This window comes from Andrena cerasifolii, chromosome 2 (genome assembly GCF_050908995.1).
Source record: "Andrena cerasifolii isolate SP2316 chromosome 2, iyAndCera1_principal, whole genome shotgun sequence".
Taxonomy (NCBI): domain Eukaryota; kingdom Metazoa; phylum Arthropoda; class Insecta; order Hymenoptera; family Andrenidae; genus Andrena; species Andrena cerasifolii.
Window position 1 is genome coordinate 14109088 of NC_135119.1, and position 26539 is coordinate 14135626.

At 41.5% G+C, this 26539-nt stretch overlaps 1 protein-coding gene across 2 annotated transcripts; it reads left to right on the forward strand.

Moving 5' to 3' along the window:
- The first annotated feature begins 8595 nt into the window (after positions 1–8595).
- Top3beta (DNA topoisomerase 3-beta) lies at positions 8596–13792 on the forward strand. 2 transcript variants are annotated; one of them, XM_076830606.1, is made up of 14 exons: positions 8596–8948; positions 9055–9197; positions 9274–9468; positions 10501–10668; positions 10740–10868; positions 10961–11079; positions 11158–11358; positions 11432–11636; positions 11717–11899; positions 11994–12203; positions 12280–12497; positions 12564–12788; positions 13023–13284; positions 13467–13792. In XM_076830606.1, exons 1-14 carry the CDS (start codon positions 8858–8860, stop codon positions 13671–13673), a joined length of 2556 nt encoding a protein of 851 aa, XP_076686721.1. In that variant the 5' UTR covers positions 8596–8857; the 3' UTR covers positions 13674–13792. The 2 variants fall into 2 exon arrangements, with proteins under 2 accessions (XP_076686721.1, XP_076686722.1); XM_076830607.1 differs by lacking the exon at positions 8596–8948 and having other exon boundaries at positions 9066–9197; positions 9278–9468.
- The last annotated feature ends 12747 nt before the right edge of the window (positions 13793–26539 follow it).

A 26539-nucleotide genomic window follows, 5' to 3' on the forward strand; every position in this document is an offset into this window, starting at 1 on the left:
CTGGGAGTCGGTCGAGCGCCATAACACCGCCAACAACCCCTACGTCACAACATTGCCAAGCGGTGTCACCTCTGTCAGTTCGACTTTACTCGCGACGGTGATCGCATCAGTGAGTGCGTGTACATATTATTTCGTGATTTCTCGATTCCTGCATAAATTTCATCGATAACTGGACTATGTGGGAGATCGTTCAACGAGATTCCACTACATTACACTCAGTACCTAGAGGACTATTTTGGAAACGCTTTACTCGAGTCCGAACACATCTTTCCACTGTTGAGATATGTTTAAAAACATGAACTGCTTTTGTAATCGTGTGCAATGCGATTGTAGAATCAGTGCTTATTTCGCGATAAAGTATTCGATAGTGCACAGTGGCCCTGCGTATTAGTAATGTGAACGCGAACGTAAAGTCAGTGTTTTAACGCATCTAGAATTAATTCAGAGCACCAGTGCTCCTATTGCTTTTTCATCGCGAAAGTAATGTGACATATTTGGAAGTGTGACACATTCTATGGGGTACTGACCCTGCAACTGCTGGACATTCGCCTGCAGATCGAATAGCTACTGCTAAAAGGGGATGCTTGTCAGTGAGACTATTTTCAACGAACGGTGAGTGATACTTTTTCATTCTTTGAATTTTTCTGCATGCTATCGAACATAATGATTACTGTAGCGAGCATAGTGACCACGAATACGTACTTAGTACTCGCGAATAGTAAAATTTAATGCGCGTACTTCCAAATGTTTAATACATGTAGAAAAATACAATGAATAAATTTTAAATTCGCGATAGGAGTTTTAATATCGCGTTTCAAACATTCTAAACTTCTTTTCTTTAATTTCACAATCATTCCGGATGCTTAATGTATCGAATACGAGTTACATTTCTGAAGTTGAACTCTTTCGTGCGAGTTCTTTCAAATCTTCTCTCTTAACAGTAATTACATTCGAGTCATTAGATTCTCTTAATAAACAATGACAGTAATTTTTGGTACTACTTGGTTATTATGCTCGCTAGTTTTGCTTGCCCGTTGCATGTGCTAAATATTAAGACACACTGGTAGTAATATTACGAGAAATCAAAAATTGCCACTCTTACCACCTGATATCTCGACCTCAAATGGTCCCTTTATAAAATAACAGTATAATAATAAATGACTGCCGCCAAAGTGGCTGCTATATGAACTTAAATTTCTTTCTCCCTTGCATAAAAATAACTTTAAGCCACTAAACCTACAAATTTTATACATCGCGGAAGAACTTGCACATGTGCTTAGTTTTAACTAGCCATAGTCCTAGAGTCCATTAAGTTTTAATTTAAGAACTTTAGTCGTAAGAATTTTTCCAAATTTTCAAAAATGCATTGGTCGAATATGGACCAGAAATATTTCGTAGAAATGGGTCACTTTCGTAGGTACCTCCGCGTTGGTGTGCCTGGACTTGGTAACGTTTTCCAATGCATTGCGTCTTGCAAAACGTTGTCAAGCTGAAGCCTACGATCTAGTTTAAGGGTCCAGATCAAGCCAAACTTACATTCGGTGAGTTTGGTTCGGTCTGGACATCTATTCAGAAATGCACTTGCGTACTTCGAGCGATAAGCTTTTGTTCCGCCTCGTTCTTTTTAAATATAAGAGTGCCAAACACACCCTTCTAGAAATACAATTCGCCTTCGATCACTGATTTCTATTTCGCGCATGGTGTTCTCGCCCTTCATAGGCCGGCTGTGCTGGGTACAACTTATTACGGCTTTACACGGAGGACCATTGTTAGACGAAGATGTGCGACAGTTCTCGTTCTCGGTCACGCTCGCCATGGCTGTGTAAAGTCGTGATATGGAGCATGCCATGTAGAAACGAAATTTCGGTGGATCGAGGGTGAATGTTCGCGTCGCGCCGCGCCTTTCGGTCCTTTAGTCGTTTAGTCTCTTTTGCAATCTCAATCGGGAGATTCTTAGCTTTCGCATATCCCTCGAAAGTTACGCAAGTGCATATTTGCAATAGATTATGCCACTAGGGCTCATTGTAAAGAGTGCGATAGGCTAGATTTAAGGGTAGAGGTACGCTTGCTTGTTGAGAGTGACGCCTTTTACCTTTGCTTTTGCTTACAATTAGCTTCACCGTGCACCGTGTCGTTTCGCATTTAGTATACTTTTACAGACTTGTCATAGTGTATTTTCTATTTCCTACTTTCAATTCTCTTTTCTTTTTTTCCGGTAATATAATTCGCTCTCGGGAGAGATCTTGAATTAGCACAAGATGCTCGGGCACGATACACTCGCCTGTGCAAATTGTCGGCTTTGTGATGGGAGCGCGTATTGCAGCTGCATGTGATTTAATTGTGAGGCGGGCTGCTGTGAGTCTGACCCCTCAGGCGCGGCCCCTAGTGGGGAACTCCCGTTAATGGGGGGCTGGATGAATGGTGGTCGCGTATTAGCGTTTTGTCTGTGCAACTGCAATGCGTGAGTGTATCGAGCAGCTCGAGATCTCTCACGACGGCGAATCCGTGTCCGTTTTTCAATTCTTTTTCTATCTCTGCAATGAGATACTTAGCGTCTATTTGTCACTTGAAACCAGTGCAAGTGTGCCTCTAAAATATGCGAAAGAAATTGTAATGGCATATGTGTAGAAAGATCGACGAGAACCTCTCGTCTATCTTTCTTACGCGCGCATGCTAACCCTTTGGACTTTAAAGTAAAGTCTTTGGAAATAATTTTAGTAGTTTTTTACCTTATACCGCAATCACAGTCCAAAGGGTTAGTATAACGAAGTATAGTGTATATGTGTGCTGCGAAACTTAGAAAATTTAGCCAGGCAAGTCCAGTTTTAAGCGCATCATCGAAACATTCGCCGAGGGATTCGCCGAGGTTTTCTCTGGTGAATTCTTTAATAAAGAATTCACTAAGAGATTCGTTGCTAGTTTCAGGGAAGAATTAGATCTGGGTTAGGGTTTACTAACACTTTAGAGTAGAATTGGAATTTTTCTGGCATTCCATGCCATTAGCGCCTGATGAGGCTGCTTCTATTTCCTTTTACAATTCGGAATTATCATGCGCCTAAACAGGCTGCTGTATTTTTTAATTAACATTAAAAAGGATGAGACCTGATGATGGTACATTAGAATTAAAAAGCATTAGGCGCCCAAAAAGGCTACTCCTTCCATACATTAAGATTGAAAAACCTTAAACGCCCGAAGAGGCCACTCCTTTTTTCTATCAGACAGAATCAGAATTCATTGAGCGCCCAATGTGGCTGCTGGAAATTTTTCTCAAAGTCTGAATTGCGTGACACCTTGCAATTTAAAGGAAATTTTTTCGAACTTGTTTAAATACAAATTGTCTGTTTCAGTTATAGTGTTTGTGATCGCCCGTAATGCGATCGTAGAGTCAGTGTTTTTGCGCAAGTAAAGCTAGTCGAGAGCACCGGTGCTCTAATAACTTTTTCACCGCGAAAGTAGAGTCATGCACGAGTCTAACTGCAGCTGCAACGTTGAGAGCTAAGCTGGGGCTGAGTTGAGGGGTGCTCGTCTGGGAGCTGCTGGTCAGAGGGATGCTGGTCAGACGGATGGTGATCAGAGGGGAGCTGGTCTCAGGGATGCTGGTCAGAGGGTTACGAGTTTGCAGAGATGCAGTACCGATGATGACAGCGAACGGTGAGTCATTTTATCATTCTTTGAATGGGGGTGCATGTAGTACAGCTACTTAGCTCTTTCGATTCTGGCCGTTCCAACACAAATGCACGACATGCAGAGGCCCTTTTCACATGGTCGGTATTCGTTTGGGGAACTCTTATGCAATATTTCGCGAATATGGTCTAGGGCGTCTAGGCAGTAGCCTTATGGCGTGGTCCTTTTCTAAACCATATTCACGAAATATCGTAGAAATGTTCCCGAAACTAATGCCAATTATATAAGATGCGCCACTAAACGTTATGCATGTGTGTTCGAAAGAGCAGCATCGATTGAGCTGACCATACAAGGTACTCGTAGATAGTGACATGCATGTGTCTGTCTCAAAATAAAAAATAAAATAAATCAATACAATTGTTGCTCGCGATTCTTACAATTTTATATCGATTAATAATAATTCGTAAAATAATCGGATCGATCGAGTCAAGTAGAGTCACCGCGAAATTTTTTGAAATGGGTCTCAATGAAACTAGTCTTCCTAACAATCTTGCATTCTAGCAAGATCTTTTATGGTCGCCGGTAATGCGATCGTAGAGTCCACGCTTTTTTCGCGTCCATATATTTTCAAGAGCGCCGCGGCTCTTGTGTAGAGTTCTATTACCGCGAATTTACAGTCAAATTTTTGCGGATCTATGATTTATACAGAGCACGGAAGCTCGTGTTGATTTTTCGTCGCGAAAGTAAAATCAACCTTTTGCGTATCGGAAATTTGTCCAGAGCACCGGTGCTCTAATTGCTTTTTCATCGCGAAAGTAAAGTAAAATTTTCGATTAGCTTCAATTTTCAGCTGCTTGGTATTCTAGGTCCTAGAAAGGACCTAGCTTGTGGGCCCTAGAGAGGGCCCAGAACAGGGGCCCTAGAGAGGGCCTTCGGCATAGGCCCTAGAGAGGGTCCTAGTCATGGGCCCTAGAGAGGGCCTAGCTCGTGGGCCCTAGAGAGGGTCCTAATCATGGGCCCTAGAGAGGGTCCTAGTCATGGGCCCTAGAGAGGGCCTTCGGCATAGGCCCTAGAGAGGGTCCTAGTCATGGGCCCTAGAGAGGGCCTAGCTCGTGGGCCCTAGAGAGGGCCTAGAATTATGCTAGCTTGGTAGCTAGCTAAGATGTACTTGCATGCATGCCGTAGAATGTAGAATACGAGTACCTTGTATAAGTGGGTCGTAATCTTTGTGCGTGCATTTTGGAAGGAAAAGCATCATACCTAAGGCACGCAATGCATTTGGTAGGATAAGCTTCCTACATAATGCATGCAAAAAGACCTTACCCAACAAAAACACATTCAGAAACTAAGGAATGTGAAATAGATGAAATGTGCGCGTTTAATAAACAGGAGCGCTAAAAGTTGCTGTTTAAATATAAATTGTCGGTTTGAGTTATAGTGTTTGTGATCGCCCGTAATGCGATCGTAGAGTCAGTGTTTTTGCGCAAGTAAAGCTAGTCGAGAGCACCGGTGCTCTAATAACTTTTTCACCGCGAAAGTAGAGTCATGCACGAGTCTAACTGCAGCTGCAACGTTGAGAGCTAAGCTGGGGCTGAGTTGAGGGGTGCTCGTCTGGGAGCTGCTGGTCAGAGGGATGCTGGTCAGACGGATGGTGATCAGAGGGGAGCTGGTCTCAGGGATGCTGGTCAGAGGGTTACGAGTTTGCAGAGATGCAGTACCGATGATGACAGCGAACGGTGAGTCATTTTATCATTCTTTGAATGGGGGTGCATGTAGTACAGCTACTTAGCTCTTTCGATTCTGGCCGTTCCAACACAAATGCACGACATGCAGAGGCCCTTTTCACATGGTCGGTATTCGTTTGGGGAACTCTTATGCAATATTTCGCGAATATGGTCTAGGGCGTCTAGGCAGTAGCCTTATGGCGTGGTCCTTTTCTAAACCATATTCACGAAATATCATAGAAATGTTCCCGAAAAAAATGCCAATTATATAAGATGCGCCACTAAACGTTATGCATGTGTGTTCGAAAGAGCAGCATCGATAGAGCTGACCATACAAGGTACTCGTAGATAGTGACATGCATGTGTCTGTCTCAAAATAAAAATAATAGATAAACCAATACAATTGTTGCTCGCGATTCTTACAATTTTATATCGATTAATAATAATTCGTAAAATAATCGGATCGATCAAGTCAAGTAGAGTCACCGCGAAATTTTTTGAAATGGGTCTCAATGAAACTAGTCTTCCTAGCAATCTTGCATTCCAGCAAGATCTTTTATGGTCGCCGGTAATGCGATCGTAGAGTCCACGCTTTTTTCGCGTCCATATATTTTCAAGAGCGCCGCGGCTCTTGTGTAGAGTTCTATTACCGCGAATTTACAGTCAAATTTTTGCGGATCTATGATTTATACAGAGCACGGAAGCTCGTGTTGATTTTTCGTCGCGAAAGTAAAATCAACCTTTTGCGTATCGGAAATTTGTCCAGAGCACCGGTGCTCTAATTGCTTTTTCATCGCGAAAGTAAAGTAAAATTTTCGATTAGCTTCAATTTTCAGCTGCTTGGTATTTTAGGTCCTAGAAAGGACCTAGCTTGTGGGCCCTAGAGAGGGCCCAGAACAGGGGCCCTAGAGAGGGCCTTCGGCATAGGCCCTAGAGAGGGTCCTAGTCATGGGCCCTAGAGAGGGCCTAGCTCGTGGGCCCTAGAGAGGGTCCTAATCATGGGCCCTAGAGAGGGTCCTAGTCATGGGCCCTAGAGAGGGCCTTCGGCATAGGCCCTAGAGAGGGTCCTAGTCATGGGCCCTAGAGAGGGCCTAGCTCGTGGGCCCTAGAGAGGACCTAGAATTGTGCTAGCTTGGTAGCTAGCTAAGATGTTCTTGCATGCATGCTGTGGTATGTAGAATACGAGTACCTTGTATAAGTGCAGAGAGATCGACGATAATCGTCAGTCTATCTCTCTTTCGATTTCGCTTTCGCGTTCGCGGTTGTCACTAATAGTAGAGTCAAATCATCGTTTCCCTCATTGCAAGCAATGACGGACGCGATGAGTTTATTGAAATGGAGGGTGGATGGGATCGGTGTTTGTTTCGGGATGGGTCACTTTCGTAGGTACCTCCGCGTTGGTGTGCCCGGTTCCTTGGTAACGTTTCTCAAGCATTGCGACTTGCAAAACGATATCAAGCTAAAGACTACGATCTAGTTTAAGGGTCCAGATCGAGCGAAACTTACATTCAGTGAGTTTGGTTCGGTCTAGACATCTAATCAGAATTTTATTCTCTTTCAGGTAGGTATTTCTTCGATGGTTTTACATGATTTATTCTATTTCATGCATTTCTTCGATGGTTTTGCGTGATTTATTTCATTTCGTCGATTTCTTCGATGATTTTGAACTCATGAACACATGTCTTCCACAAATAATGTTGTTGTTTATATAAATTTTTATGTTAAATAAATTTGTTTGGCGTTAAATAAACCTGAATAGAATAGCAAGGTTAAAAGGCGTATGTGTTCTTGTTTTGTTGCGATCCTTCTTTCTCGGTCGTTGCACGGAATACGTTTATAAAACGATCTTTAAATTGTTACTCTAACAGAATCATTTGTAAATCGCGGGTTTCGACTGACTTCTTGAATTCTAATTCCTACCACACGTAGCGTTACAATCTGTATCGAGGCTTCATCGGTAACGTTGCATGCGACACAAAAATGGTAAGGTGGTTCTAGGACTCCCCCAAACCGGTGACAGAAAAATGCATTGGTTGATAGGTCTATCCTATACCTCGTCTGTGCTCCCGTAAACGATTCTGTATCGATAAAGTTGAATGCGACCACGGACGAGGTATTCTCGGTTAAATTTATTAAATTTTTTTATTTCACACCTGCACAATCCTTATACATAATTACTTTATAACAAGTATAATTGGAATTATCGACATCAGTACAAGATGTTGAATACATCAACTTCCTTCTCAACATTATTTTATTCTTTTCACATTTCCTTGCATTATTTTAAGGAACTTTTGTTTATTGTATCTTCTTTCCTATTTCTTTAAACGTAATAATAAAATAAACGATTCGAATCTTAATACTCGTTTTCACAACGTCGAAACGATAAGCGATGTGACAGGTAAAAGTGGTGTGCTAGACTGCTTTTAAATACACAGCTTGTCAATTCGATATGTTAGTGGTGATTCTTCATGAGCAAATTTGTTGGTTCGGTTTGTGGTTATCAAAAATTGGGAAAATGGACAGTCTGACTACCGCGTCACGTTCATACCGGCCCTAGAGGTGTTATGCGTCATTCTTACAGTCTTTCCGTAGCAGGGGACCAAATTCTTCTTTTACCAAAAAGAAGATATAGATTTAGACAAAGCGTAGGTAAGATAGGCCTACATTTTAAGGAAGGTTCTGTGCCACCCAGGGGGACCAAGCCGTCTTTGTTTGGCTGAAGTTTTCCCGTTTAGTTAGCACCGTATTGGTAGGAGGCGCTAGGTACATCACACACACATACCTACGTGTATCAGTGAGCACGACACACAACCTTTCGACGTTGGTGAAATGTTACCATGACGACCGTCGTCATTTAGAAATGTTTGGCGCAGACACGAGGAAGTGTCCTCACTTTCCCTGGTTTACCCTTTCTAAGGCCGTCTGACCATGGATTGTCGCGTCAGTGACGCGTATGCAGCAGATAGAAGGATATACAAAGCAATTGAATATATTTTCTTTTCCTAAGAAAAGAAGAAATATTCAATTTCAATGTTTATCCTTCTATCTGCTGCATACGTGTCGCTGGCGCGACGATCCGTGGACAGGTTTTAAAGTAAACGGTACATTACACGTATACACATACACATACGTCCCGATTCACACCAATTCACACATTCACAGTTTAGTACGCACCTCATTGGTAGGAGGCGCTACAAACTCTGCTTCAACTTTCGTAAGAGGGAAGCTTGGCCCCCCTGGTTCCTTTCATCCTTCACCCTCGTTGCCTTAATCGGCTTCGGCTTGGTCAAGACATTACCTGACTTCTAAGAGGCAGAATACGGTGAACGTGATATTGACAGTTAGTTTGAAGCGCGTGTGAATTATTTTAAAGGTGATTTTGAATGCACGACATGCCACGCGTGTGGTCGCCGACTGTGAGGTCTTCGAGCGGCGTGCTGTCACGCTTCCGTGAGGATTAGTAATTTATTGTTAATATAAACAAATCGTAGAGGAATTTTGTAAAAATGAAGACAGCTTTGATGGTGGCTGAGAAGCCGTCCTTAGCGGCTTCTTTGGCTACTATTTTAAGTAATGGTCGCTGTACCACCAGGAAGGGTAAGGTTAAGTTTACAATTAAATGTAAAGCATTGTATTTAAATCTAAAAGACAGTGAAACTGTTTCTGGTGTGCAAGTAAATTTCTAGCCGAAAATGATTTTCAGGTTTAAACGGGTCATGTTCGGTACACGAGTGGGTAGGTCAGTTCAAGTCGGAGACGGTGAACTTCAAGATGACCTCCGTCTGCGGTCACGTCATGACGCTGGATTTTATTGGGAAGTACAATAACTGGGATAAGGTTGATCCTGTAAGAGAGACGGAATATTATATAACATTCTAATGTTTCTTATGTACACGTTAACAAGTTGCTTTTTATGTTTAAGGCAGAGTTATTTTCATGCCCAACGGAAAAGAAAGAAGCAGTTCCTAAATTAAAGATTCCTTACTTCCTCGCTAAAGAAGGTGCCCATTGCGATTACCTGGTGTTGTGGCTCGACTGCGACAAAGAGGGCGAGAATATCTGCTTCGAAGTTATATTCGCTGTGCAACAGGGCATGACCAAGAGACTGAGTCCAAATGTTGGTTATTTGTAGCATCGCTTTAAGAGGAGATTGCGTCTTGTTGGGCTGAAAAATAGGTAATTCTATATGAATTTGTGGTACAAAAATGGTTCGACAAATTAATTTGAGGTTTGGCAGGCTGTTTTATTGTACCTTGAACTATTGTTTTGAATTTTTGTGTGACAGTGTCGAACCATTTTTGTACAAAAAATTCATATAGAATTACCTATTTTTCGGCCCAACAAGGCGCAATTCCCCCTTAAGGGGAGGTTCCGGTCTAGAGACCATACAAATAGGTGATCTTTAGGAATTAATTAAAGGAAAATTACTACATATATTTTAATGGGACTTTTTGCATTGTATTAAGGATGTCTTAAATTATAGTAATATATTTTTTGTTGTATAACTAATTATTGCAGACGGCACGGGGAGACGTTACAGTCGAGGCGTCAAACAATTCATCCAAATCGGTGGGACCTGTATCTCCAAAAGTTATTCGACTGAAACTTTTTTATTTTGAAGAATATATTTCTGGCTAAGAGGAAAACCAGCAAAAAAATACAAAAATGACATTTTTTTAGAAAATAACGACACTTGGGTTTTGAAATCACTTTTCCCCTATACTTTTCGTCCTTTCAACACCTTTGAAAATTATAAATTTTCAAATTTTTGTAATTTTTTTCTGGTTTCCCCCCTAGCCAGAAGTATATTCTTCAAAATAAAAATGTTTCAGTCGAATCGGATAATAACTTTTGAAGATAGAGGTCCCACCGTTTTGAGAACACTGTTTCGAGAAAAACGCGTTTTTCGTGAAGCTTTATGTGAGCGCTCAGTGCCCGGTTGTTGCCCATGCATTTGCCGCTACTCAAATGCTTATAACTTCGGGAATTTTACGAATTTCAACAAATCTTTTTAAACACGCATTCCTAACAAGTTGAAATACTCAAAAAGTGAAAAAAAAAAATCGATTTTTAGACCGGAACCTCCCCATAAGTTAAATGCTTTTTGAGAAGCATGACTGTATGTTTTTTAATTCTACGTCGGTCGTAGGACATTTGGCGGGCACATTTCTCTGCCATCACGGAGAAGGACATCAAAGCTGCGCTGGCGAATTTGATAAAGCCCAATGAAAACGAAGCGAAAAGTGTCGACGCTCGGCAGGAGCTGGATCTGCGGATCGGGTGTGCGTTTACGAGATACCAGACGAAATTCTTCCAGGTAAGGATGTTCCAATAATTTACATTTATACACAACAATTCGCACTTACACGTGTGTTTTTACTTTATTAGGGAAAGTACGGAGACTTAGACGTGTCTCTCATCTCTTATGGTCCGTGTCAAACGCCAACGCTGGGTTTCTGTGTGCAAAGGCACGACGAGATTCAGACGTTTAAGCCTGACCCATATTGGGTTCTGCAGGTATAATTCATTTCCCATGATGTAGCTTTGCAGGTTCTAAAGTGACTTACGTATCCAGTATAAAGAAGGAGATAAATTGAAATGCATTGAAGGTTACAGTAAAATCTGCCGATGGCCAAGATATTGTACTGCACTGGAGCCGTGTGCGATCGTTCGATAAGGAAGTGGCGAATATGTTTCTAAGTCATGTGAAGGAATACGATCAAGCGACGTGGGTATCGAATTACATAAAACTATCATTTGTGCTTGCGACGCGACAGTAAACTATTTATTTCATCGAACGAAACAGTGTCATAAGCGTGGAAAGCTCAGAGAAAACGAAAGCACGACCCATAGCCCTGAATACAGTAGAACTGATGAGGGTAGCGAGTTCGGGTTTAGGGATGGGGCCCCATCATGCTATGCAGATCGCGGAGCGTCTCTACACACAGGGATACATAAGTTACCCTCGAACTGAGACGACCATGTACCCGGAGAACTTTGACCTACAGTGAGGCGAAAGAAACTTCATTAATACCTACGATTCCCTTGATTTACGTGGGTACAGAAACGTTTACTTTCAGTGCGACGTTAAAGCAACAGCAAAGCAACCCCGACTGGGGAGATCAAGTACGCAGTATACTGTCGATTGGCATTAACAGACCGAAGAAGGGACATAACGCAGGCGATCATCCCCCCATCACTCCAATGAAGCACGCTACGAGGAATGAACTCGATGGAGATGCGTGGAGGCTGTACGACTACATAACTCGACACTTCATCGCCACTGTGAGTATTCTCAGCTTGACGTATCTCCAGCTACTTTGATGTTAGAGAAATTAAGACGTTAAGTATTCCTTCCCCTGTAGTTGGCGCATGATTGTAAATATCTAAGTACGACAGCCAAGTTTGAAATGGGAACGGAGATTTTCACTGCGAATGGCCACAGTTTACTGGATCCTGGGTACACGAGTATTCTCACTTGGCAGGCGCTTGGGAGCAATGATACGCTGCCCAAGTTTACTCCTGGTGAAAAAGTCAGCATACAAGAGGTTGTTAACATAGGAATACCTTTGATCGTTAAGAACGGAGCGATAGCATGTTTAACATTGTGCTGCGATTATTAAACTTTCTAATGAATCACAGACAAAGATGCTTGAGTGCTACACACAACCCCCAGATTACTTAACGGAGGCTGAACTAATCTCCCTGATGGAGAAGCACGGCATTGGAACGGACGCCTCGATTCCAGTACATATAAACAACATATGTATGCGAAATTACGTTAACGTAGCAGCTGGTAGGAAGTTAGTTCCTACGTCACTGGGAATAGTGTTGGTTCATGGATATCAAAAGGTGTGCGTGCCGTTCTACACGTGGATCGATGCATAAATCAACAGCTGATTACGTGCTAATTGTTCGTTAATATCAGATAGATCCAGAACTGGTCCTGCCTACGATGAGGTCCGCAGTGGAGGAGCAGTTGAACTTAATAGCCGTGGGGCGAGCAGACTACCATGCAGTGCTGCTGCACACGGTAGAAATATTCGAGCAGAAGTTCCATTACTTCGTCCAGAGCATAGAGGCAATGGACCAGTTGTTCGAAGTCTCCTTCTCCCCTCTGTCTGCGTCCGGAAAGGCACACTCCAGGTAGCTAACTAAAATGCAATCTGATCGTCGTTGCAACGTATCTGCCTGACAATGCTTTCTATCTAGATGCGGGAAGTGCCGTCGTTACATGAAGTACATACAGACGAAACCGTCGAGAATGCATTGCGCACATTGCAACGAGACGTACAACCTCCCCCAGAACGGTAACATACGAATTTATAAGGAGCTGAAGTGCCCATTGGACGACTTCGAATTGCTCTCGTGGTCTACCGGGGCGCGGGGGAAAAGCTACACGTTTTGCCCATACTGCTACAACAATCCACCGTTTAGGTAATCATCTGGTTGCAGGGCCGGCGAGAATTTTTGCGGGGCAATAAAAACACGTATATACTTCTAAAATTTATAATAATAAATATCTATGCGTCGGGCCCCGAAAAATTTACGATGAGCTTTTCGTGGACCGCGGGGTCTTTTAATGCGCGGGCCCGGGTTCCAGGGAACGCTCTGAGCTGGCCCTGTTTGGTTGATCTGTTTGTGCACGGATATATTACGCACGAATTGCAGGGACATGAAGAAAGGAATGAGCGGCTGTAATTCCTGCACTCATCCCACCTGCCCGCACGGTATGAATTCCACTGGTTTGTCGAGCTGCCTCGAGTGCGACGCCGGCATACTGGTCCTCGACGCCTCGGCTGCGCCCAAGTGGAAGCTCGGGTGCAACCGTTGCGACGTTATCATCCATTTATTCGAGAACGCCCACAAAGTGATGGTCGACACTGAGGTGTGCGACTGCGGGGCGCAATTAGTGACGGTGGAATATAAGCAGGTAAAGTCGAGCGAAGGCTCTTAGCTCGAGCGAAGGCTCTTAGCTCCCTTAGAAGCTTCATGGTTTCTAAAAACATAATAGAGTAGCAGATAAAAATCATTCTGAGTGAGATTAAGACTTTCGTTCACGTATAATTTTCAAATATCTTCGATTTGGGAACTGGAACTTGGTTTGATTTTCAGGAGAAGAGTAAGCTTCCCAACGAAGCCACAGAGATGACTGGCTGCGTCTTTTGCACACCAGCATTCTCTCCTCTCGTGGAGAAGCATCGCGCTGTGGCCTCGAAGCCGGTTACAACTCGTGGTCGCGGCCACGCCAAGGGTCGAAGTCGGGGTAAACCCCGCCCTCCGAAAGATAAGATGGCTCAACTAGCGGCCTACTTTGTATAATAATAATTTTGTAAATGAAGCGTCTGGATGTACCCATTCCCTTCCTCCAACTTCGACACGTTCGCCAGAACAGAATCGCGGAATCTTGGAAATAAATTTGGACATATTCGCTACCTCAATGAACAGCATGTATCGATTACATCGAGTTACTTTTGGGGATCGAAGTATTTAAACATTCTCGTGTTTTACTTCAGCTGCGATGGGGGATGTGTAAATAATAGAAGTTGTAAAAATTGAAGTGGGTAATGCAGATACCTAATTGAATTGTACAAATTTTTCACGATTTTTGATTATCCATAGGTAAAAGTATTGATACTTTTTTCACAGACCAGGTATAGGATAGACCTATCACGCAATGTAATTTTGTGTCACACAGACGGGGGGGCTCGCGAGCCCCCTTACTATTTTCATGTCACGTGCAACGTTACCGGTGACGTCTCGAAACAGCTTGTAACGCCACGCGTGGTAAGAATTAGAATTCAACACGGGTACAACTAGGTCATTCGAAACCCGCGATTTATAAATAATTCTGTTAGAGTAACAATTTAAACATCGTTTTATAAACGTATTCCGTTCAACGACAGGGAAAGAAGGATCGCAACAAAACAAGAACACATACGCCTTTTAACCTTGCTGTCCTATTCGGGTTTATTTAACGCAAAACAAATTTATTTAACACAAAAATTTATATAAACAAAACATTATTTGTGGAAGACATGCTTTCATAATGTAACGTGGAATACTTCACCAAGGAATTGTAACTTGGTATATTTCAATAAGGTGCTGAAGCAGAGAGGACTTTAAACATTGTCAAAAACCCATCAGTTCGAGTATCTCGCTGAAATATTCCAACTTGCACTTATCCTATCTTAACACTGTACTTGTCTTCTGGGGTCCGGTAGGAACAACTAAACAACATTCCAATTGGAATGTAACTTAAGTTACATATTGTATTCTTCCGTTGTACCAAAGTATTGCAAGTTAAAGAAATTCTTATATCCAACTAGAATTTGACAATCGCAGCTATCGGCTCTGTTCTCACCTATTACCAGGTTTCACGCCTCACCACGACGGGGTTAGCGTTTCGAGGCCCGTAGAGAGACTGTCTAATTATATTTTATTAAGAGAATCTAATTACTGGAATGTAATAACTATTAACAAGGGAAGATTTAAACTTGAGAAGTGTAACTTATATTCAAAACATTAAGCATCCCGAATGATTGTGAAATTAAAGAAAAATATTTTAGAATGTTCAAAACGCGACACTGAAATGTATATCTCGAATTTAATATATATATATATATATATAAATTCAACAACGGCACTGTAAGATCCTGAAATATATCTTTGCGACTAACAATGGAAGGTCCCGAACCCGAAAATTCAAAAAAATTCTGAAACTTTGTGAGTATGTAAGGGATTTCCTCCTGATTAGAACGCAATTTTTGTTTGCTGCCCAAATTCACTCGAAGAGGGTGGTATTAACCCTTGAAAATTCGGCTATTTTTCGATTTTGTGTTATAACTCGCGAACTGTAAAAGATAGAAAAAAAGTTTCAAGACAAAAGTTATTTCTTTTAGTTAAATCTACCATTTAGCGAAAATATTATTTTACAGTTCACGAGTTGTAACAGAAAATCGGAAAATAGCTGTTTTTCAGCGGTCAATTACACCCCCTTAGAGTGAATTTGGGTAGCAAACAAAAATTCCGTTGTACTCAGGAGGAAATTCTCTACGTATTCACAAAGTTTCAGAATTTTTCGAATTCCCTGGTTCGGGATGTTCCCTTGTAACAGTTATTCCAAAATCTATTCATTTTTACCGAATATAAATCAGACCAAACAGATAGTCGGAATAATTTACCAGATAATATGATTTGTTTATTTTGTTTAAAAAACTATAGTTCTGCCTCATACGCGGCTACACTGCTGTAACGAATCCACGTACTTGGAAGCTTCCCTTTCGCCAACAAACGATATTGGTCGCTGGCCACTATAAAAGTTCCTATTAGGGCGCGCATTGGGGAGCTGTTACGACACATGGACCAACGACGCGCGTTTCTCGAGGGGGTTGTTACCCAGAACCGGGTGCCTCGTTGCAAATCGTAAACCCTCCGTTGGCCCAATAGGAGTGCTCCTGGTCGCGTTCCAGCTGTGGGACTAACCCCTCGCGCTTTTTCAAGCACGCTCGTTCTACGCGTAATGGCGAATATCTCGCAGCTGATATACTCCAACGACTTTCATCAAACGTTAGTTGCCTGAAATTAATCTCGTAAAAAAAGTCGGTTGAGAAGAGTGGCGAACGGAGGTGGGTTCGTTGCAAGGGAATGAAGGTTTTACACAGTCTCGCTGAGCAGTATAATTTCATTAGAAACAGCAGAGTTAATTTCCCTCTGCATAACGTTCAAGGTTTCATCGTGATAATGTATCTTATTTATTTGAGTATGGATTGAATAAGGATCAAAGTTTCAAGGAAGAAAGTAACTTAATTATGTAAGGGTGAGAGGGGACAAAAGTAACATTTTTACATTTGGCCTAGCCTACAATTACCTTTTATAGATATAAAAATGAAAATTATGCCTTAAGATGGTATGTTTCTTGGCCTATCATTTGACCCCAGATTCAGCCTTACGTGATAAGCAGTGAAAGAGTTATGGCAGTTTTCCGCAGTGACTGTCATTCTTACGTTTGCCCTGCAGGGGTAGGACGAAAGTAACAGTAGTTATTTCGAGGATGAATTAAGTAAAAACACTTCTTCCAACGCAAAATAGGATTTATTATCATAAGAAACGATAGAAAGAAACATTTAACGAAAGGTAGAAAGCATAACCAGCTTCGAACATTTCTTTGGTATTGCGTATTCAGTTGAATGATAGACATTAAATTTTACCTACTCCGAATTAAAATTATGACATACGCAGTGAAGATCACCCATGGTACAGTCTTCGTGGGACTATCCCGTAAAATCTAGACTTTGGGTCCACTTCTCTCTCGGACAGCTTTCACTGAAAGGGTCCAAACAAACCTTACGCAGACAGTCATTGTCATCTGAAAATGTGTTATTAGAAAAAATCGATATTTTGGAATATCTAGGTGTACGTCTCCCCTTAAATTTGTAAAAGGTGGTTCTTGAAAATAAAAAAATACACATTTTCTTTTTAGCCTTCATAAATAAAAAGTGCTTGAAAAGCATTTAAACTTTCGCTCTTAAGAGGAAATTAAAATTTATGACGAAGAATTAAACGTGGCTGATCTCCAAACTTGGAGACACGTAAAGGAAATCAAATGAATCTTAATTCAACTTAATCCCACTCCGTTCAACTAGATAGTCGAATCCCTCGCGGTGAATTGAAATTCTCGTTCGTGCGCGCGTTACGTGATACCGCATCCCGATTGTCGATTTATAATTTTAGTATCGCAATGATAAACCAGCGGCGTTTACAGGCTTTCTCGAGAGCTCGGAATTTATTGATGACAGGTCCGAGGGGTTGTGGCACGTTTACGGTACCACTTGGAGATTTTTATCCAGCATCCACCGCGGCTTTTATCATTCGAAAAACGCAGCGTCCGCTGCTTTGCCTTTATCGTCCAATAAACTCGGCTGTATTGCAAATTCTTGGCCACGTGAAAAGCCGTTTCTTCGCCATCCCCTTGGAAATCAACTGGGGAGGGAGCGATATCCGCGGCGATCCATTTGCCTGGATAGTCTATCAAGTCAGGGGAAAAGGATATAGGCTTTTATCGTATCCATCCGGAAAATTACTACGCATTTCACTTGGTTCCCTTGAAGATGAAAGTTGCGGTGGAGATAGTTAAGATAATCGAGTGGATCTGTTACATTAAGAAAAATTCAGTTCTCAGCTCGTAAATTCGATTCGATGATGTGAAACAATGATCGTCAGTAACGCGTTCGTAATCCTTGGACTCATATGCAACAAGGAGCTACGTGCTTTTTATTCTAACGTAGCTACTTTGTGGTTTGAATAATTGCGGGGCTGTTAAATAAAGTGAAATAGATTCCACGAGTTAGATATTGTAGGTAGTTTAATATTGAATGAGGGCAGTAGTCTACGAAGGTCTAATGGTATTTTATCTTACAAAGTTGATTCATCGTAATCTAGGCTGAGTCAATAACACGTGTAACTAAGAAAGGGGTGATTCGTGAAACAGTAAGTCAGCAGCAACTGAGCCTCAGTTTTCAGCTATGAAACGATCTATTTATTTTATCTATTTAAATGATTGTTTAGTTCCCATTCATCCGTAAGAATAAGAAGTCTACAGTATCTATATCTAATACGAAGTGAATTATTTTCTATACTTGTTTTTGCCTTGTTTGTCACAGTTTCAAAGTTGAGACGCACATTGAACGATTGCAGTTTACAATGCAATAGGTTATTTAGAACTCTCTTACAATTGCCTCCGATTGTTTTTGGATATGTATTAGAGGACCGAGAAATAGCAAATAAGTGCGCGTTTTTTTATTTTGTCCCGTTTGCATATTTAGCCGGTGAAACCACCCCTGAAATTTCATAACGAGAGGGACAGAAGTGACTGACGACAAGAATATCATCCATGCAGCAAGCTATGACGCAAATGAAATTTATATCAAGTTTTACTCGACACAATGTTATAATATTCTTTAAACTAACAATAGGAAATTCTGTGCCTCGTCTTACAAAATTTGAGGGGTGGTTTCAAGAACACATACCTATGGTATTTTTCGGTCCTCTAAATCATATCCAAACACCAAAGCAATCGGAGGCGGACACCTAAAAACCTCCACTTGTCATTCTAATTTATCAATTATTCGTTGCAGAAATTAATTAGAAAAATGTGAAACCGAGGTGATCCCTGTAATGGCTGATGCATGGCTGGGATCTATTACTTTGCGTTGTATGGTTGTCCTGCCAGTTCACCCTCCGCGATAGTTTCACCCCCTTTCCGTACCGCCCCTTCTATTCCCAATGCAAGCGTTTCACGAGGGTTATATCAAAGTCAGAGGGTGTTTCCATGGATACAGGGGCAGCCATGTTGGTCCAGGGGCGTGAGGGATGCAATGTCCTCTGAGAAATTCGATAATTCCACCCTGTCCCGAAATGGCGATGTAAAGATCCCATTCCTTCGATTTCCACGATACTTTTTAAACAAATCAACGCAAAATTGAATACATTTGTCATTTGTAAGGTAAATGTCCCAATTAGCCACCCTATAAGATCTACGCGCACGTTCTAACATATTTCCATATTAAAAGTATTTGTTGTAGTTACTCATTAATAGCCTATCATATAGCTGGTTCTTTTCCAGTATGAAAAAGGCCCCTTTTTCGTGATGAAATTGTTCGAATATAATTATTAATAATAAATATATTATATGGTGCACGTGTACCTATTTTTCACCTTCAATTCCCTCTACGTCCCAAATTGTGACCTATGTCGGACCGTGTCATTGATCGGGACATGCAATCTAATGTCCCAATTAATGGCTGCATCGGAAAAGGATATTTATAAAATAATTAGTATATATCAAACAAAATAATTTGCAACGGTTTTAATGCCATGACCAGATTTGATAGATTCCAAACCCTTTTCCAATTGTTGTTGCGAATAGTTTTTACGTCGGTTATATTCTTTAGTCTTGACTAGCCATCTTTACTTATTCTGGTTACGGTGCAAACTGACAAACACGTAAGATGGAAACATGACATGGCATCTCGTGTCAATAATAGGAATTCATACATTTTACGAGTATCGATTATTGTCCCCCGTAATTATTATGAATTTAATATAAAAATCGATGCAATTTTTTTAAATAGTAAATTTACAATTATTTTTTAACTTATTTGAATATAGATTTCTTACATTAATATACTCATGCAAGAAATACTTAATACCTGAAATTTGGCCGTTCTTAAGTTCGGTAACGAGAAACTACTTTTTCACGGCTTTGTAGCTGACACACGTGAAAACATTTATTAATTACTTAATTACATGTTATGATATACATTAGCGAAACCATCAGCAAGGTACTTTGAATATTCACGAATCGAAATCAATACTTTTAACGCCCGTTCCGAACCGAAAAAAAATCATATTTAAATATAAAGGATAAAGTGTCAATAATTGGGACTGGGTCGCTAATTGGGGCATTTACCTTACTTCAGCAAATTCATTAGCAAATCTTTCACTCCAACTGAGAAGTAGAACAAAGGTTTTACAAATCAGGAACAAAACATGCGATGTTAAGTTAGTGTACACTTTAAAACTTAACTTTGTTAATGAGATATTCTTCTACTTGAGGCAAGTGTTATAATTTTACCTTTACGCTCTGTTGTTTGCTCTGCGATCAAGATTAAAAGTACCTACCCTAAATGCAAACTCTGTAATCGCGGCATTCTTAAAATTAAGGGTAAGGGGAAAAATGACAAATGTCCATTTTTCGTGATTTTGCGGTTTATAGTATATTCTGTTGGCGGCAACTTGGACTACAGAACTGTCGAATCACAAAGGGTTATAAAGTTCAAATGCCGCCGTAAGATAACGTTAAAATTTTTATATACTGGTTGAAAACACTTAATTTTCTCGATAAAGCTGTTTTGTGACATTCGCCGTTTTCTCCCTTACCCTTCGAATTATTTTTCACCACATTCTTCAAATCCGCAATCTGTTTCACGTCACGTCCACCCACTTTTCGATCACCAAAAAAATACTTCGTCGAAAACAAATTACTCCAAGCGATATAAATGGCACTATTTGCGTGCACGCCAAATTTCAGAGAACGAAGAACAAATATTTGCGACGAGAGTACCGAATGTTGCGTAACAAACTTCCTTCTCGACCGCGGAATAGAAGCGAACTGGTACCGTGGAGAATCGAAACGGAAAACTCGCCCCGAAAAAACCCCGGTAAAATAGGCAATAAAACGGGGCTGGGGCGGAAGCATAGTTCGAATTTCGAGATGTAACGCCGTGACTGCGTGTCTTATTGTCAGAGGAGAGCGTACAGGTAGATTTCCGCGACTTGGAGCTCGTTCGGCGAAAGGATTTAGATGAATGGTCCCTCGGAGTTACGATTTTATTGCGCTTATATGACGGTCACTCTAAAAATTCTTCACCAAAAACGGGAAGAGACGCAGCTGAAGTAAGAAACTAAAAGGCCGCTCTTAAACACGATCTGTTCCGCTTCTAACAGAACTCGTGCAGAGCTTCACAACTTTTCGCTTGATCAAACCCCTCTTTTTTTAGAAAAAAATTCCATCATTATTTATTAGCCCTACTTAATGCCAGTATCTATTGTTTGAAACGAAAAGAAAATCCTGGTGATACTTAAACCTGTAGACGAATTAGAGTTCTATTTACAAGAACTTATTTTACACGTTTCAAAGTAATCATAATTAATTAAATCATTCCAAATTAATTTATCAGCTTCTGAAATTACTTGCCGCGTACTGTGCCTCATCCCAGGAAGATTTTGTTTTCTACATCGGCGGGCTTCAACTGCTGGCTCGCGAAAAATATCAGCCGAACCATGTAGCCGCTACATTAAATAAAAAAAAATAAATTGAATTAAATTGTAATTTTATAACATTAGATTTAATAAAATGCGCTTCCGATTCCAAGCGTATTTTCACCCTTACAATCATTCAATTCACGCTTCTATCCCTTATATGCGAAAGATTTCAGGCATCTAGAAAGGATTCAGCATCTATTCCTACGTTTTGTTGCATTTAAAAGGGGTACTCCTATGAGCCGTGCTGAGCATGATTACGGGGCTATACGCACCGAGCTTGGGTTGCTTAACATTTCCGATCATTTTAAGTTAGCTGACATCTGTTTTCTATACAACATCTTAAATTGCCGAATCGATTGTAAGGATTTATTGGGGTCTATCAATTTCTGTGCGATGTCGCGTAACATACGTCGTAAGTTATATTTTCGGATAGGTTGCCCGAAGTCTCATTACAGTGCGCGTGATCCCATTCATAGATGCTGCGAAACGGCGAACTCTTTCTTCTCTTGTTTAGACCTTTTTAATGGGTCGCCTCAACGACTCAAGGCGCAAGTTATTTCCGAGCTAGAACGTAGAATACCATAGTGTTATTGTTATCTTTACCTTTGCGATTACTATTATTTTTGCTTTCTCTTCTTCTGAATCTGTGTATATATGTTTTTTGTCCGGTATACAGGCTAACTATAGCTGACTGTCTCTTACTTAGTTATATGCTTCTTTGTACCTAAAGGGTACGTCCCGTTAAATTAATAAATAAATAAAATACTATCTACCAACGTAGATGTATCTTATCCTATCTTAGCCGTCAGCCGGTCCGCGAAAACGTAAAAAGATTGAAGATCGCTGTTCTACATGTTTCACCCTGTTGTTAGGCTACACTCTACAGTATCAAGGAAAGTGGAAGCGAGGAGTATCCCAGGGTGTTCTACGCTCGCTATCTTCTGTCTCCTTGGAAACGATCCTAGAAGCTGCTTCTTCTCCGGCAGTAACGTCCACCAATATGTCTCCCCTAAAAGCAGCGACAGGGTGGCGGTCGTTGCATCCGCGCGCTACCGGCGAGGTAGCAGCTGCTGAATCGTCAGTTGGCCTTGCCAATCTACCCAGAGGACCGATAAAAGTAATGCTCACTGTTCTTTCGGCCGGCCAATCGTCTTTCGATCATTAAATTCACCTACTGGCATCGAACTCGCGTATTTCCGAAATAGGTCTGTCAACGACCTTGGTATACTCAGGGCCGGTCACAGGGGTGGTACAGCGGATGCAAGGCACCCGGAAAAATGAAGACAAGAGAAAATAAAGAAATAAAGGAATGAGGACGGAAAATTTTTATTTGCGATTACAACTTGCCCCATAAAGGGGTAAGAAGTTCCGCTTCGACCAGCCACAAATAAATTACGTTCTGTGAAAAACCTATTACAATATATTAAATGCAAGCTTAAAATCATAAAATGTAATAAATTTAACAAGAAATTAGTCAATAGTGGGGAGAATAACTACATTACTTTTTAGTCATTTTTTACGTTTTATCGGAATCGCAACTTTTAACCCCGGTCTCCCCTAACCATACCGTGGTATAAATACAGAATTCAATTTCTAATAAAATAATATAATAATCTAATATTATTAATGACATGGCAATAACAGAGTCATATACTTAAATATGTTAAAGTATATTTCTTTTATATTTTCTTTTCTTCATTATTATTATTATCCTCGTTTCGTGAAAAGCTGTTATGATTTCTTACCGTTGAGAAATTGCATAGGGCCCTAAAATATTTTTTGCATCCCGGCCTATTCAGAGAGAACGCTGTCCCTGATTGTTTTACTTACGGTTCCCCTTCTTCCTCGATATCGAGCAGACTGATGCAGATCATGATTTCTTCCTCGACTAACAAACAATTAACAATGCTCACAGTGCAGTAAACGCGACAGAATATCGCAAAGTAAACCGTAGCTCGACACTTGCCACTGTGAATTTGAGTTTATAACGATAAGATAAACTAAAACAGCAATTGATACCTCTAATACAAGAATGTACACGCAAGAGCACTTCTGTTACAGTTCCTGCCTCCTCAGAATTTGTAGTCCATTATAGACGCCGCGAGCTCGCTGCTAAACGGTCGATAATTTCACAGAACATTACAGAGCCGTTTGAAAGTTTGTAGCGTTAGGCCGGAGTTAAAGTAACAGCAGTCTTCTCGAAATTACAGCGCGAACACGAGCGCCGGACCTGCTAGTTGTAAATTTGAAACGCGTGACAGGTCTCCGCAGCCGAGGAACACCTACCTGTCAAATTCTACGCGCTTTAACGACACACGACTGGTGGTAACAAGCCTCGAAGATGCTGCTAAAGCAATTACCTGTCCACTGCTACGAGCACGATTGACGAGCTGACCGTCAATCATCGCTTCGTAAAACTAGGCGGAACCTAGTCTATTCGCGAAAGCCGCAGAAAGATCGTAAAAGTAACACCTACAGCCTAAATCGCGGCTGTGGTTCCACTCTACTGTTCTAGTTAATTTATTGGCTCGTCCATTCGTACCGCACGCGAAGATTACGGAGGGATGAAGAAGAAACTAAACGCTAAATTAAAAGGAAACCGTTGCATTTTACTTACTATTAGATATAAATTATTAAAAGACACTCAGTGGACTGTGATATTGAGTTCTTTTAAAAGTACCGCACTGCGAGAGTGTTACCTTCCATTTGAAATTGCCGGAAAAGGACCAGGGGGCGCCAGTGTCAGCGTAGAAGCGCGCCAGCGTCGGCTTGATGTTTTCGGTTCGTAAAATTTTATGGACAGTAATAACTCGCAGCCTTTAGCAGAGCTCTTTACTGCTTTTCTTTGGATGGCCATATACAAGGTACCTCGGAACATTAATACTTAATGTTACTTTGTCGTGCAGAAGCAAAAACTTTGTAGAAAACTTTTAACCTAGCACGCGGTCGTACACCACGCCATAAGAAGTAGTTGGTTTTAAGGATAAAAAATTCGCTGACTGTTTAAGCTTACCAGGCCAGGCAAGGTACTCTCAGATCATCAATACCCATATCTTCCCTCCCGCAGGCTTTCAGATAATTTGCCAATTTAAAGCTCTGACAATGTGAGTACATTTTCATCGTATTGCGTTTTAAAATAATTCTAAGATCGTTCATCGGCACCGATATCTTTCCCCTCACAAGCTTTCAGATAATTTGTCAATTTGAAATTCTGACAATATGAGTACACTTTCATTGTTTTGCGTTTTTAAATAATTCTTATTTATCGACACAAAAGTAAAATTGAAGGAAAGGCTGGGGGACAGATTATACAACATACCATGGCATGGTAAAGTAGAATCCTCTAAAATGACCAACCGAGGGTACAAGAGATCTGTATTATCGACTGTTACTTGCTCCACGTAAAGTAACGTTGCAGAAACAGTCGTCAGAGGGCAGTCACGTCCGTAGCAAAATTCTGCTCCCTACAGCTCAACTGTTTAACAAAAATGTATTGCAAGAGCAAACGTATCACGTCTCTTAATTACTACGATGTATTAGAGAAATAATTCTTAAAAATACTCCGACAATTTCGTTAAAAATATTGCAAAACCTGAAACCAAAAGCCTCATATTCTATGAAACATTCCCACCTGAAATTCCATCGACTGGTCCCTTGAATGAGCAGAGGGGACACTTGTGAATGAACAAATTGTCCACTTCGTGGAAGGAAGGAGATAATTCATTACATCACACGTGTAACACGTAAGTTCCACGCAACGTCGCGTCGCGTCCCGACACCTCGAGCATACACAATGTTTGCTTTTCCTCCTTCGACGAATTTCACGACGCCACGTTTCCACTCTGGGAACGATGCGTTGTAAAAAAGGAAGGCAACGCTGGAGTGCTGGAGGCTACCAGCTCGAGAAAGGCCGTCCGGAAAGGTGCGAGAGCGGAGCTTTTAAAGCTGCACCGCGGTGTTTGCTCGAGAGCCGTGTTAATTCGTCGAACAAATAACCGACGACCAGCGTCAGGCCACGAACGATTCGAGGCCCGCTGCAAATGATCAGTTCCTCGCGGGCAACACGTGTAGTAAGTGCATTGCGTTCCGTCGCGTTCCGTCGCTGAACTAAAACAAAAGAAGGAAAGAAAACAGAGGCGCTGAGGGTGTAGTGATCACATTCTGCGGAGTCCTCCAGTTGAGCATGATCGCGTGCAAGGAATCATCCAGGTACTTCTACTTCGGTAGCCATCCTTCCCTAGTAATAATGTTGAAGGGATGATGTAGATGCGTACCAGCATTTTAAAGAGCTAGCAGACATTGTGGTGTTCATCCTGCTAGCTTGTGGAGAGTTGCGGATTAAGTTTCAATCGCGTCATTACTGCTTTGCTGAAGTATTGTTAGAACGCCTGAAACTTTCTGGTGTAGGTCTTCTTCCCGCGGGAGAGTGTTCACGAGGAACCAAAATACTGTGAGACAGTATGAGCTAGGGAACAAATGGAGGGCCCAGAAGCCAATCAGTGTGACTGCAACTTTCCTTGAAATAAATGTGCCACGTAGTTGAAAAACCTCTGTATTGTTCAAACTTTCAGTTGATAAATAAACTCAGTCACTGCTCTCAATACGTAAGCAATAATATTGACCACGGAATGACTAAAGGCGAAATTGTTTAAGAGACAAACGGCCTTAATGCTAATGGACTTACACCGATCGGCTTCCGAGCCCTCCAAATATCGTTCTGTACCTAGGGAAGAGCTGACATAAAGCCTGGTTCTGGCGAAGGGATTAGCGCAGACCTCTGCGAGACGAGAATTCAGAGGAAAGTTCGCAAGAGGCATTACGCGAGCGCGCAAACTCCACGAGGCACAGCAGAGCCGTTCGAAATAGCGAAACAAGTCGATACGCGCGGAACTTTACGACGCCATGTGGCCAGCCTGGCCGAGGACCGGCGAAGACAACGCGGCTGCGAAGGGTGCCACGCGAGCGCGCTGCTTTTACAATACACGTTAAATAACTTTACGAGGCCTCAAGCATCGTAGCAAATTGATTTCGTAACGACAATCACGGAATTAACGCACAATAAAAGTATCATGGCGGCAATTAAGCGGGGCACTTGCTTAACTGCGAGCCGCGAGCGGCGGTTCAGTCTCCTTCGAGAGTGCCGCATGAACGATACGCAAATTGGTATCGAAGTGCTTTAGCATCGTCGCGACGCTCCACAAAACGCATTGTCCATTCAGTTCTTCATCTTGGTCCCGTCCTACTCGAGAAATTCACACTTGGATCTGTGCTTCCTACTCCAAATTTCATTTCGTTGCGAACTTGTTGCTATTGAATGCTACAAATAGGTACTTATAGAGACTTTTGTAATCTTCTTCTTAAAT